General features: G+C 41.9%; 1 protein-coding gene across 1 annotated transcript in view; it reads left to right on the top strand.

Moving 5' to 3' along the window:
- The window catches only part of LOC140483138 (zinc finger protein 292-like), a 208,054-nt gene that overhangs the window by 76,617 nt on the left and 117,096 nt on the right, over positions 1-14,341 (top strand). The window contains exon 3 of the mRNA XM_072581126.1: positions 12,777-12,855. Coding sequence (XP_072437227.1) covers positions 12,777-12,855 — 79 coding nt within the window. The remainder of the gene's footprint in view (positions 1-12,776; positions 12,856-14,341) is intronic.

Here is a 14,341-nt window from a genome sequence, read left to right as displayed (position 1 = left end):
TGTGGTCAGGAACCATGTATGTACAGTCTCCTTCTCGAGCTGAGTGACGACGATCACAGTTGAAAGGATTAATATAGCACAAAGATTTCAGTGCAAGCATTGAGTGGGCAGACCTGACCAAGGCTTGGCTTAGCCCTGCATGAGTAGATTTATTTGTGCTATTGAGGAGCGAACAGGAAAGATGAGTTGAGGCTTGGAGGGATCTGCCATCATATTGTGGAATGGTGGAGCAAGGCTTACTCCCATTTAGACTCTCATAGTAATTCAATTTCCTTAATTCCTGTGTCTGGACTGTTAGCATTACATGTTCAGATTCCCTGTTTAGTCTACAGTGTTTTGATTCTTGAAATGAGCTCAAAAGCCCACTGACATATGAAGGCAGTAAGATATCTATTTTCAGTGTTAGAAAGCATGAGAAGAGTGAATGTACTTAATTAAATTTTAAATTAAATACCAGATCCATCAGCCTCTTAAAAATGCAGTTCAGTGTTTTGGGTGTAAATTCTTTGAATCACAAAATAGCATTGTATGGAAGGAGGGGGGGGGGGGTCATTACACCCATAAGAGTCTCTGTTCATAGAGTTGGTCATGGAGCTATGCAGCACAGAAACAGACCCTTCAGTCCAACTTGTCCATGCCGAACAGAAATCCTCCATTAATTTAGTCCCATTTGGCTGAGTTATCTCTCAACCCTTCATATTTGTAATACCCATCCCAGTGCATTTTAAATGCTGTAATTGTATCAGCCTCTATCACTTCCTCTAGCATGAAAATGTTGCCCCTTGGGTCCCTTTTTATATCTTTCTCCTCCATCTTAAATCTAAGTGCTCTAATTTTGGAAACCCCCACCCTAAAGAAACAACTTTGTCTGTCTGTTTTCCCCTATCTATGCCCCTCATTATTTTTATAAACCTCTGTAAGGTCACTCCTCAGCTGCTAATGCTCCAGGGAGAATAGCCCTGGAGTATTTAACCTCTCCCTATCGCTCAAACCCTCCACCATCCTTCAACACTTTCTGAACCCTCAAGTTTCACAATATCCTTCCTATAGCAGGGAAACGAGAATTGCACACAGTATTTCAAAGGTGGCCTAACCAATGTTCTATACAGCTGCAAACATGACCTCCCAATTCCAGTACTCAATACTGTGACCCCAATAAAGGCACGCATACCAAACACCTTTTTTTTTAAAAAACAGTCCTCTCGACCTAGAATTCCACTATGAGCCTGGACTCCAAGGCCTCTCTGAGCAACACTCCCCAGGATCTTTTCATTAAGTGTTTATGTCCTGCTTTAATTTGCTGTACCAAAATACCCCACATTTACCTAAATTTAACTCCATCTGCCACTCCTCAGCCCATTTTACCCATCTGGGAGAAAGGGAGGACTGCAAATGCTGGAAATCAGCTGAAAAATGTGTTTGCTAGAAAAGCGCAGCAGGTCAGGCAGCATCCAAGTAGCAGGAGAATCGACGTTTTGGGCATAAGCCCTTCTTCAGGAATGAGGAAGGTGTGCCAAGCAGGCTAAGATAAAAGGGAGGGAGCAGGGACTTGGGGAAGGGCGTTGGGAATGCAATAGGTGGAAGGAGATTAAGGTGAGGGTGATAGGCCGGAGAGGGGGTGGGGGCGGAGACGTCAGGAAGAAGATTGCAGGTCAAGAAGGCGGTGGTGAGTCCGAGGATTGGGACTGAAGTTTTAGTGTATGGATTCTCAGTCCCAATCCTCAGGCTCAGCACCGCCTTCTTGACCTGCAGTCATCTTCCCGACCTCTCCGCCCTCACCTTAACCTCCTTCAACCTATCGTATTCCCAAGTCCCTCCTCACTACCTTTTATCTTCGCCTGCTTGGCACACCTTCCTCATTCCTGAAGAAGGGCTTATGCACAAAACGTCGATTCTCTTGCACCTTGGATGCTGCCTGACCAGCATTTTCCCATCTGATCAAGATTCTGTTGTACTCTGAGGTAACTTTCTTTGCTGTCCATACACTTCCAATTTTGGTGTCATCTGCAAACTTAGTTACTATACCTCTGTTCTCATCCAAATCATTTATATAAATGACAAAAAGCAGTGACCCCAGCACTGCTACTTGTGGCACTCCATTGGTCATTGGCCTCCAGTTTGAAAAGCAGCCCTCCACCACCACTGTTTTCTACCTTTTTTGAGTTCCGTATTCCATGTGATCTAATCTTGCTAACCAGTCTACCGTGTGGAATCTTGTTGAATGCCTTCCTGAAGTCCTTCTAGATCACGCCCACTGCTGTGTCCTCTTCAGTCCTGCTCATTAACTTGATTGAGTTTTTTGAAGAAATAGTGAGACATGATTTCCCATGCACAAAGCCATGTTGACTATTCCTAATCAGTCCTTGCCTTTGCAAAAACATGCAAATACTGTTCCTTGGAATTCCCTCCAACAACGTGCCCACCACTGATATCAGGCTCACAAGTCTATTGTTCCCTGCCTTTTCCTTACAACCTTTCTTAGATAGTGCCACCATGTTAGCCAACCTCTAGTCTCTCCAACACCTCACCTGTGGCTGTTGATACAGATGTCTCAGCAAGGGGCCCAGCTTCCACAGAGTTGTAGGATACATCTGGACTGGTCCTGGGGATTTATCCACCTTTTTATGTTTTAAGTTATCCAATACAGCCATCTCTGTAATCTGGACATTTTTCAAGGTGTTGCAATTTGTTTCCCCATGTTGTCTGTCTTCTATATCCTCCTCAGCAAACACTGATGCAAAATACTCATTTAATATCTTTTCCCCCATCTCCTGCAGTTCCACACACGTGACATTATTGATCTTTTAAGGGGTCTTATTCTCTCCCTAGTTACCCATTTGTCCTTAATGTATTTGTAGAATCCCTTTGGATTCTCCGTAACCCTGTTTGCTTATAAGCTATCTTGTGTCCCCTTTTTTGCCCTCTGAAGTATACTCCTCCTGCCTTTATGCACTTCTAGGGATTTACTCAGTCCGTGGGCTGTCTAAACCTGACATATGCTTCCTTTTGCTTGACCAAAACCACAATTTCTCTTGTCTTCCAGCATTCCCTCCATCTGCCAACCTTGCCCTTCATCGTAATAGGAAGATATTCTTGTTATCTCACTTTTGAAGGCTTCTCACTTTCTAGCTGTCCCTTTTACCTGCAAACAAATGCCCCCATTCAACTTACCAAAGTTCTTGGTTAATGCTGTCATAATTGGCCTGCCTCAAATTTAAACTTTTACTTTTAGATCTGATCTATCCTTTTTTCCCATCGCTATTTTAACACCAAGTATTATGGTCATTGGCCAAAAAGTGCTTCCCCTACTGAAACCTCAGTCGCCTGCCTTATTTCCCTAGAGTACATCCTGTTTTACACCACCTGTACTAGTGCATCCACATTTGAGAGTCAGAAAATGTTCTTGTACACATTTAACAAATTCCTCCAACCCCCTTAACACTATGGCAGTCCCAGTCTACGTTTGGAACGTTAATATCCCCTACCATAACCCCTCTCGTATTTCTCCGATAACTCCGATCTGCAGAAGTCTTTGTCATCCAGGCTCTCCAGTGTAGAGCAGATCGCATAGAGAGCAATTGACATAGTATATGAAGTGATTAGATATGCAGGAAGATCTCTGGATGTGGAAGGATCCTTTTGGGGCTTTGGATGGAGGTGTTCTCCTTCCAACTATTCAATTTCCCCTGCGCTTTTACCCCCAAAGAATTTGATTGTGTTATTGACGTTTAAGATCGTCAAAATACTAAACTCAAACTTGATTGGAATTTGGTATCTTTCAGGGTATAATTTAAACTGATTGGTATAATTCAGATTTGTTTTGTTGTTTCCAGGCAATCAGCTAATCTAGCTTTTGACCAAGTGCTACATTGTTACCTTTATCCAGAACGCTTGGTGTTGTCAGGTACTTCTGCTAGCTTTTAACACTGAGGTGCAGTTCACCCATATCCACATAACATCTGTAACAGTCCATCTTCTGTAGTTACACTGGCACTATTCCTCACCTTTTCCTCCACTATGTTGATGACTGTGTATCGGAGCCACTTTGTGCTCCTGTGACTAAGTTGAACAGTTCATCAACTTCACAAACACCTTCCACTTGACCTCCAGTTCACTGAGACCGTCTGTGACATATCCCTCCCCTTCTTGGACCCCTCCATCTCCATTTCTGGTGACCAACTCAACATGGATATCTACTTCTAACCCACCAACTCTTTGACAGCTATCTGGATTGCACCTCCTCCTCTTCCCCTCCCCGCGTGATCAATAATGCCATCCAGTACATCTCTACCTCCCCTATGTCCTTGAAGCCCATCCATCTACCTGCGACAAGGATGGAATCTCCCACCGGTCCATCCCACCCATCTCCGGATACAACGCATCATCTTCCGCTATTTCTGTCACCTACTGTCAGACCCCATTACCAGAGAGATATTTCCCTTCCCACCCCATCAGCATTCTGCAGAGACCATTCCCTCTGCAACTCCCTCGTTAGGTCCATGCCCTCCACCAACCCGCCCTCCACTAACCCACCCTCTACTTCCAATACCTTCCCTTGCCACCACAAAAGGTGTAAAGCCTGTGCCCATACTTGATTCCCACTCCCCTCCATCCAAGCCCCAAAGGATCCTTACATATCCAAACACCTCATCTACCCAGGAGGACCAATTCCACTACCACACAATCCAAATGACCTCCTTCAAAGACCGCAATTTCCCCTCCGACGTGGTCGACTATGTTCACCACTTCTCGCACCTCTGCCCTTGAACCCCACCCCTCCAATCGCCACCAGGACAGAACCCCACTGGTCCTCCCCTTCCACCCCACCAACCTCCGGATACATCCTCTGTCATTTCTGCCACCTCCCAAAAGACCCCACCACCAGGGCTATATTTCCCTCCCCACCCCTATCAGCGTTGCGGAGAGACCACTCCCTCCATGACTCCCTCAGGTCCACACTCCCCACCAACTAAACCTCCACTCCCGGCACCTTCCCCTGCAACCGCATGAAGTGCAAAACTTGCGCCCACGCCCCCCCCCCCCCCCTCACCTCCCTCCAAGGCCCCAATGGATCCTTCCATATCTGTCGCAAATTCACCTGCACCTCCACACACAACGTTTACTGTATCAGCTGCACCCGATGTGGTCTCCTCTACACTGGGGAGACAGGCCGCCCTACTTGTTGAATGTTTCAGGGAACACCCGCACCAACCAACCCAACTGCCCCTTTGCTGAATACTTTAACTCCCCCTCCCACTCCGCCAAGGACATGCAGGTCCTTGGCCGCCTCCATCGCCAGACCCTGGCCACACGATGCCTGGAGGAAGAGCGCCTCATCTTCCACCTAGGAACCCTCCAACCACACTGGATGAATGTGGATTTCTGCAGCTTCATCATTTCCCCTCTCCCCACCTTATCTCCGTCCCAACCCCTGGATTCAGCATCACTCTCTTGACCTGCAATCCTCTTCCTGACCTCTCCGTGCCCACCCCCTCTTTGGCCTCTCACCCTCACCCTCACCCTCACCCTCACCCTCACATCCTTCCACCTATCGTATTCCCAGCGCCCCTCCTCACCTCACCCCACCCCACCTTTTTAATCTCCGCCCGCTTGGCACACCAGCCTCATTCTCCTCCTCGGATGCTGCCTGGCCTGCTGTGTTTTTCAGCAACGCACTTTTCAACTCTGGTCTCCAGCATCTGCAGTCCTCACTTTCTCCTACCTCCTCTACTGTGTCAATTGCTCTTGATCTAGTCTTCTGTACACTAGGGAAATTGGACGTCAACTCGAGGAACATTTTAAAGAACCTCTCTGACGAAAACTCACCAAACAACCTCCCCACTTGTGGCACATCTCTTCACCACTGCCTTCTACTCCATCAAGGACATACAACTTTTGGGCTGCCTCCATCCCCAAATCCTAGTCATCTGACGTCTGGAGGAAAAATGCCTCATTTTCTGACTTTGGACCCTCCAACATGGCATCAACATCGATTTAACCAGATCCAGCCCTCCAACTCAGCAGCATCCTTTTTGAACTGTCCTACCTGCCAATCGTCCTTCCTGACTATCCACTCCACCCTCTGCTCAGACAGATCATCATCACCCCCACCTGCATCTACCTATCACTTTATCAGCTACCTCTTTCACCCCTCCCACTTATCTTTCAGTCCCTTTCTCCAACACCCTGCCCACAATCCCTGATGAAGGGCTAATGCCCGGAATGTCGGTTCTGCTGTTCCTTGGCTGCTGCCTATCCTGCTGTGCTTTTCCAGCACCACATGTTTGACTCTGATCTCCAGAATCTGGAGTCCTCATTTTCTCCTAGTCACTGAAATTACCTGGCAAGCCATTCTGTAGCAAACCATTATGAAGTCTAAGACTAATTAAACCTAAGCACTCAAAACAATGTCAAGACCAGCCCTGTTGACCTTGCAAAGTCCTTTTTTTTTCCATTTGTATCTTCTCTGCAGACTAGTCAAGCAATAGGCTGTCTCTATCAACATCCCTTCCCCACTGCTCTGTCTCACCCTCTGTGTGATGCATGATTCTTTGGGTCCCATGTCGGGCCATCACTGTCGCTGGGTGTGTCTTGTTACGTTGGCAGGATGGAATCCCTTAGTGGTATGCAAGCAAGAGAGAATTGCCATCAGAGTCATTAACTCTGAACATTTCATGACATTGGGTCAAACTTCTGATTGAGGACATGTACTCCTTGCAATCTCCTCCTTTCCTGCTGACCCAACCCTAATCTTTCCTCCCTTGGCTGATGAATCATATTGCTCCATGTTGAACACATTGGAAGAAGCATGGTGCGTAGCAAGAGCACAATGAGTTCACTCAATCAGAACACAATGTCCATCACCCAACTTGTTTGCGAGCAGCCCTTCTGATCTAGCTAGCGCAGTTGTAAAGGAACTAAAGCTGCTAGATTGGATTGACAGCAGAGGCAAAAACCTACTGAACCTTCAATTCAATAACAGGAGTAACCACCATACAGTCCTTATGAAGATAAACTACTGCCTTTACCGTGAGGATATCCTTCATGTTGTATAGCATGATCACGTGCTAAATGGGACAGATTTTGAATAGATCTACCAACTCTAGTCTGGGTATCCATGAAGCCCTGTGGTCCTTCAGAACTATATTCAACCACTGTCTGTAATCTTATGGCATGGTATATCTACTCTTACATATGGCAATCTTGAGAAATGATATGGAGGCACTGATGTTGGACTGGAATATGCAAAGTTAAAAATCACAACACTAGGTTATAGTCCAACAGATTTATTTGGAAGCACTAGCTTTTGAAGTGCTGCTCTTTCAAGTGGTTATGGAGTATAAAATCAAATTTAAAGCAAAAGGGTTATAGTGTCATGGAGCTGTAAAGATATATTAAACAAATTTAGATTGTTTTTCATCTTTTAGAATAGGATATGCTAGTTTCAGCTCTTTTAATATGTAAATCCAGGAGCTCCTTTTAAGTTACCTTCTCAAGATGGCTTTAGCTTTTCTAGCAATGGGTACCATCTACACTCAGAGCCTTACAGGTGTGAAGTTAAAATCTGTATGTATCCCAATGTTGAGTCAAACTGGTTCTATTTCTAAAGTGCGACTTAAAGAATCTTACATGGATTTGTGCAGTTTTTGAGCAAAATAAAATGTAATTCTGCAAATACAAATTCGCCCCATAAACTTCCCTGTGCTCATGCAAGAGAGACAGTGTGCATGCGTGTGGGTTGAGTGCACGTGAAAGTGTTTGTGTAAGCATGATCAACTATGTGTGTGTCTCATGGGATATAAGCGTGCGTGGATATGAGTGTGGGTGGAGTGCAAGTGTCCATGAGCGAGAGAATGGTGCACTGGGGTCATCTGTAGTGTGACCCAAAGTCCTGATCGAGCCATGGGTACTGAACTTGGCTATTATCCTTTGCTTGGCCACTTTGTATTGTTGCTTGTCCTGAAGTCTGCCTTGGAGGGTGGTCACCCAATGGTAGCATGCACACCTACACACACCCAAACACCTACATATTCTGTCTGTCCCTTTTCATACATAAGCTTGTTCTCATATGCGCACACATGCACCCAGCCCCCACCCCTGCGCACTCCCACATATGCACTCTCTCACAGGCTTATACCCCATCACACTCTCACACGTACTTGACCAAGCCAGGTTTATCGACAACCCTGCCTCCTGAAATCGATCAAACCATTCTGATAGATGCTCCAAATGTTGCTTCCATGTGTGACTAAAAATTACAAGGCCATCTACATACATGACACAATTGTGTAATCCCAAAATGACCTAATTAGTTAGTCTTTGAAATGTGGTTGGTGCATTCTTCACACCAGATATTTTCAATTGATAAAGTCCATTTAGTGTCATGAATACTAAAATTTCCTTGATCTTTTGGATAAGTGTACCTGTCAATCTCTTCTGAGTAAATCCAGTGTAGAAATGAGTTACTGTTCCAGCTCCTTGATGCAGTCTCCCACACATGGAATTAGATGCAAATCAAATTTCATAACTGCGTTTCATAACTTTGATAGTCCACACAGTTGTTGGGTGCCATCACTATGGGTGATCTCCATTTGCTGCAACTCAGTTCAATTATGTCAAGACTCAGCATGCTTTTCATGTCTTTTTGAACCTATGCAAATTTCAGAAGGTTAAGCCAATAAGGATGTTGCTACAACAGTCTATCACCGACTCCACTCACACTCACACTCACACTCACACTCACACTCACACTCACACTCACACTCACACTCACACTCACACTCACACTCACACTCACACTCACACTCACACTCACACTCACACTCACACTCACACTCTCACTCACTCACTCACCAGTCTGCCTAATCTGCAAGGCTCATTAAAGCAATTTGCCTAAACTCCCTCATCAACAATTTCTAAACCTGAGACCTGTAAGCCTCAGAATTGGAAAAAGCTGGAACGGTAGTAGTACCACTACCTGCAAGTCCCTTTGCCAAGCCAGACAATCCTGACTTCTGCCCTGCCTTCACTGTATCAAAAGTTCAGAATCCTGGAACTCGCTCCTGAACAGCACTGATGTACCCACGATCCCAGGATTTCAATTACTGAAGGCAATAACTTGAGTAATTAGGGAAGGGCGATAAATACTAACCTTACTATTAACAGCCACGTCACGTGAACAAATGAAAAACCCAAATTTCATGCATAGCTGTTCCATACTTAGACAAAAAAAACTGCAGATGCTGGAATCCAAAATAGACAGGCAGGAGACTGGAAGAACACTTGGCAGCATCGGGAAGTGGAGAAGTTGATTTTTTTGAGTGTAACCCTTCTTCAGGACTCATGCCTGTTCCATTGTTCCTTGTAGACTCTAGTCTCTAGTCTCTAATCTTCTAGTCTCTTTCATGCTCTGTCAAACTAAGCAGAACACCCACCACCAATTCCCCCCCCAAGTGAATGAGCAGGTTAGTTTTTTCTGCGTTTAAGGTACAGGCCCTGCTAACGTTTATCTCTTTCATTTCCCTTGACCGTCAATAAATTATGACTTTGTTCCAAACTAAACGACTGACTAACTACCTGTATAAACATGCATGCAGGTAATTGCTAGACAAAACTCATCACCACGGTGATCATGGGATATTTCAAGTAAAAATTCATATACCTTGCCTTGTAACTTAGTCTTTATTTGAGGCCCACCTGGATAGTTTAAATTTCTACTGAAAACAGACTATTTCTCCTCTATTTACTGATTCCACCAAGAAACTCCTTTGTTTACAAAATTGCTATTAGCTTATTTAAAACAATAACTTATTTTACCCTTTTTATGAAGACAACTGGGACATCTCTCTACTAAGGACCTCCTGAAAAATGGCTCCAGTGTTTCTAGTTTCACACTCAGCCCTGACCTGCATTAATTAAACAAAGATTACCTTTTGAACTGTCTTACTCGAGTTGATCTGACAGTTCCTAAAGGACAGTGTAATTACCTTACTGTTATAAATTATCCTCCCCAACAGTAAAAGCTGCCTCTAAAATATTAAGGTAAACCATGAAAAATTCCTACTCTGGTTGCTAATTTTTTTAAAAAAAGACTTTTTGTTCATGCTGAAGTGTGATTGTTCCTCGTTCACAATCTAGTTATTCTTAGCGAGGAAACTGTGTATCTAAATACTTGTCTGTCTGCATTCAGATAGCCAAATGTGCCTGAGGAGAGTTGTGACTTTACTCTAGCTTCATGTATCTGTTGATTTAGAGAAACGTGCAACGATACTGAACTACTCAAAAATATTGTGCTGTCTTTAAAGCTTCTATCATGTGTAATCCTATCACGTAAACCTCTACTGTAAATTGGAGTGCAATTTTAAATAAGTCAGTATGTGTTCCAATATTTTTGCAATCAGGAGAATGTATGTCAGCTATAGCGAAGATAAATCGTTGAGCTGTTTAGTTCTTATAATGCTTTTCAAATCTTACCTATTTTTTATATTGTATTTTCAGATCTATGAAGCTTGAGAATGTGTTTCAAGAACTGTGCTTTTGAACTGTTCACTTTTGGTGACAAGTGGTTGTTACTAGAAAATAAATTACAAGTAACACACTCTTGTATCTGACACAACATAATATCCATTTTGTTCTGGATGAAAGTTTGCTTGCTGAGCTGGAAGGTTCATTTTCAGACATTTCTTCACCATACTAAGTTAGCCTTCCGTGAAGCACGTTTCATCACCATACTAAGTAAGCCTCCCGTAACATAGTCAGTAAGCCTTCCGTGAAGCACTAGTGTTAGTCCAGCTTTCCATTTGTTAAAGTTCCCTTTGGTTGATGTCATTTCCGAACTCTATCAATAAACACATTGATTTGGACCCCATTTACCACCCCCTGAGCAAAGGAATAGGGAACTTACATCACCAATTCAAAGAAACTAAGACACAAATAGAAAGCAGGACATAACACCAGCACTTCACTGGAGGCTCACTGCTGATGTTACCTAGTATGGTGACAAAATGTCTGAAACAAGCCTTCCAGCTCAGTGAGCAAACTTACATCAACCTGAGCTACAAACATTCGTCTCAAAACATTTTGTTTATGGAAGATTATCATATTGAAATGTGTTTTCCAGAGACTTGCATGCCAAACATTTCCGGCATGGAATGCAGTAATGGAAAATTAATGCCTTGTTGCCATTTAAGCCAAAATGTTTTGTCTATTATCATTAGTTTCCTCATCACTGCAAGAATTTTGGAAATCAATGAAGATCCATCTGCACACTTTCAGGGAGGGTGGGTTTAGGCAATAGATATAACTGTCAGTGTTATCCATATTTTGATTTTTTTTTTGAAAAAGTCACAATAGTGACCTGAAGTAATTTCAGATCCTATAACTGATTTATCTATAGGTCTGGTCATGAATCAAAGCAATTGACTCTGAACAATATGTAGCTGGTGTCACCATGATACTCATCTTTATAAAGTGGAAATCATGATATCACAGTTTGTTGGAGTCAGTAATTAAAGTTTAAGTGCTATGAGAGGCATTATACTTGGCTCATGTACCATTTTAGCTGCTAGAATTAAGTGTTCCTCTGTTACGAATAATGCCTAGTGTTTATTTTTATCCACTTTTGAATTCAAACTGCAACTGGCTATTGTGCATTTTTGTTAACTTCATCTAATTCGACTCTGGTCATTTAACCAGAGGATATAAAATGACTTATCAAAAAACTACAGGAAGAAATTAATAACTTTTATGTAGAATATTGTAAAATCAAAAACCCCTTCAAGTAACAGTGGCAAAAACTAAATTCATAGGTGTTTTCAAAACTAAAATTTTGAAAACTGTCCAGAAAAGAATCTGAGCATGGAGACTGCAGATAGTTTGTCACAGCATTAGCAGAAGCACAAAATTGAATGGCCAAAATACAGCCAATTTGATTAAAGATTTGTTAACCCTTATCACACTAAAAATGCTTTTTCACATGTAACTGTGAAAATATGATGTATTTGTTTCTGATACACCATTACACCAATTGGTTCAGTTATGGTGCCCTTTAGCTTGCAAATATACTTCATTTAGTTCAATTTTGTTGAATGTTTAACACCTCTGATAATTAAACAAAAGGCTACATAGTGATTTGAGCTTAAGCTATTCCTGCAAAACTAGGGGACTATGACTTTATGGTATAACTGCCTTTTGATTACTATTAACCAAAAATAGTTATCTCTCCAAGATTACTCTAAGAACTTTTTAACAGCAATAAATTGTCTATACAAGATAGTGCTGAACCACACTGGCCAGTGCATCAGGCATTGATGACATTGGTTTTGTGCTGATATGTCCTTGCATCCTACACCATTATGGAAAATTTGTTCTTACTGTCAAGTGTTTTTATTATGTTAGTGCAGCATGATAACTTGTATCTGTAGCAAGTTATACAGTACAATCTGATTCTGATTACATCATTTTTCCTTTCAAGTTATTGAACGATTCATGCTTTTCATTTAAGTATCAGTGAGAATGAATTTAATAATTTAATGCTTTATTTGTATAAACAACTTTTGAATTAGTAATGTATTTAAACTTGTGTACTTTTTTGGATTGTTACTCTAAGATTTGATAATTAAGATTTTTATTACATTGTCATTTTTTTTTTGGAACATCTGTGAAGGTCTGATCACACTCTGTACAGAGCTGACTTTAGTATAAAGGTCAGTTTGCCACAATAAATAGTTACATGAAATGTATTTGAAATAATATTTACAACATTTATCCTTTTTCAGGAGTTGTACAGAGCTTTTGCTTTGCTTGCCTGATGAAGTACCAGGGACACTGTGGGAACAGTTTCAGGCTTGTGTGCAGGTAAGTTGAGCTCCATCAAGGGTGAAAGTAAGTGTGAATTGTCAAACAATCTGACACATCTTTACCCCAGCTATTACTATTAAGTCTAGTTTACATCCATCTATCACTAAAATATAAGTTCGTCGCATGATGAGCATGAGTGAAAACAACTTTACTTTTGATTTCAAGAGAAATATTTTGAGCAGTTAATTGCTCCTAAGCATTCTTTGGTTTCCCAATGCTTAATGTTTTTTATTAGTCTAAAGGCTTGAACCAATGTTATTTTCAGTTTGTGCAGATAGCTTTGCGCTCCAATGTTAAACACTTTGCCAAGCTGCTGTTACTCATTCAGCAACAACTTAGAATTACAGCAAAGCAATCATACAAAATAAATACACAAAATGCTGGATAAAAGGAGCACGTTTGGCAGAAGCTATTTGGAGAGAAAGAGTTAATGTTTCAGGACATTACCTTTCTTCAGAAATATTAGAAATGTGATAACTCTATATGGTGACAATGGAGGAGAATGGCAAAAGACAAAAAAAAAAGTTTGTGCTGAGGCAGCAGATGCAAGATATTACATGACAGGAGTTTGTGGGATGGAGGTAATGTGGATAACAATCTGAAATATAAAATTCCAGCGATACGTTAGCTTAGCTTTTGCCCTGACGATTGTTGAAAATTCCTAGAATTTTCTTGACCATTCTGTATTGAATAAGAGCAACTTTTGATTGTTGTAAGAATCACATTTTTTAAAATGGGCAAGAGTATAGTTTTTTTTCCGCAAGATTTCTCCTCCTCCTTTGTTATCACTCTGAATTTTATTTTGCAAATTGTCCATCAAGTAGGATAGTTAGACTGGCCTGTATTTTGCTTGCTTCTTTTTAAGCTGGGATTTTTTTTATTCAGAATTAATTATTTATCTACTTATAAAGACATGAAATATTATAGATTAAACCCTGTAATATCTTCCCTATCTGTTTTTGTTACCCAGTACTTCATGCTGTTCCTCCTTGACCAAAGATATCCGCGTGAATATCGCCCTTTTGCTTTGAAGACTGGCACAAAGTATTTTATATAAGAGCCATGTCACATCTTCTACTTGTATTGTTAGGCTGAAAGTGCATAATAACAGGTTCTTCAAAGTCTGATCAAAATGATTACAAGAAGGCAATCATGCTTCGTTTTAAAGCACATTAGTACATATATTAGCAACAAATGTATAATAACGAGTCTCACTGCCTTCTGCCTGTTGTACCCTGCTCTATAACAATGCTCAGAGATGTATGGGCCAAATACTGGCAAATGGGCCTAGATTAATTTAGGATATCTGGTCGGCATGGATGACTTGGACTGAAGGGTCTACTTCCTTGATGTACAGCTTTTTTGACTATAACTCTGATCCTGGCACCATTTGCAAACCCCGGTCTGACTTGAAATCCAGCAGCAAATAGTGCATGTCCTAAGTTGACAACAAGACTGACTGCCGCCTTACAGTTGCAAATTC

This window comes from Chiloscyllium punctatum, chromosome 11, assembly GCF_047496795.1.
Source record: "Chiloscyllium punctatum isolate Juve2018m chromosome 11, sChiPun1.3, whole genome shotgun sequence".
Taxonomy (NCBI): Eukaryota; Metazoa; Chordata; class Chondrichthyes; order Orectolobiformes; family Hemiscylliidae; genus Chiloscyllium; species Chiloscyllium punctatum.
The sequence above is the reverse complement of the archived record's forward strand: the minus strand, read 5'-3'. Positions and strand labels throughout refer to the sequence as shown.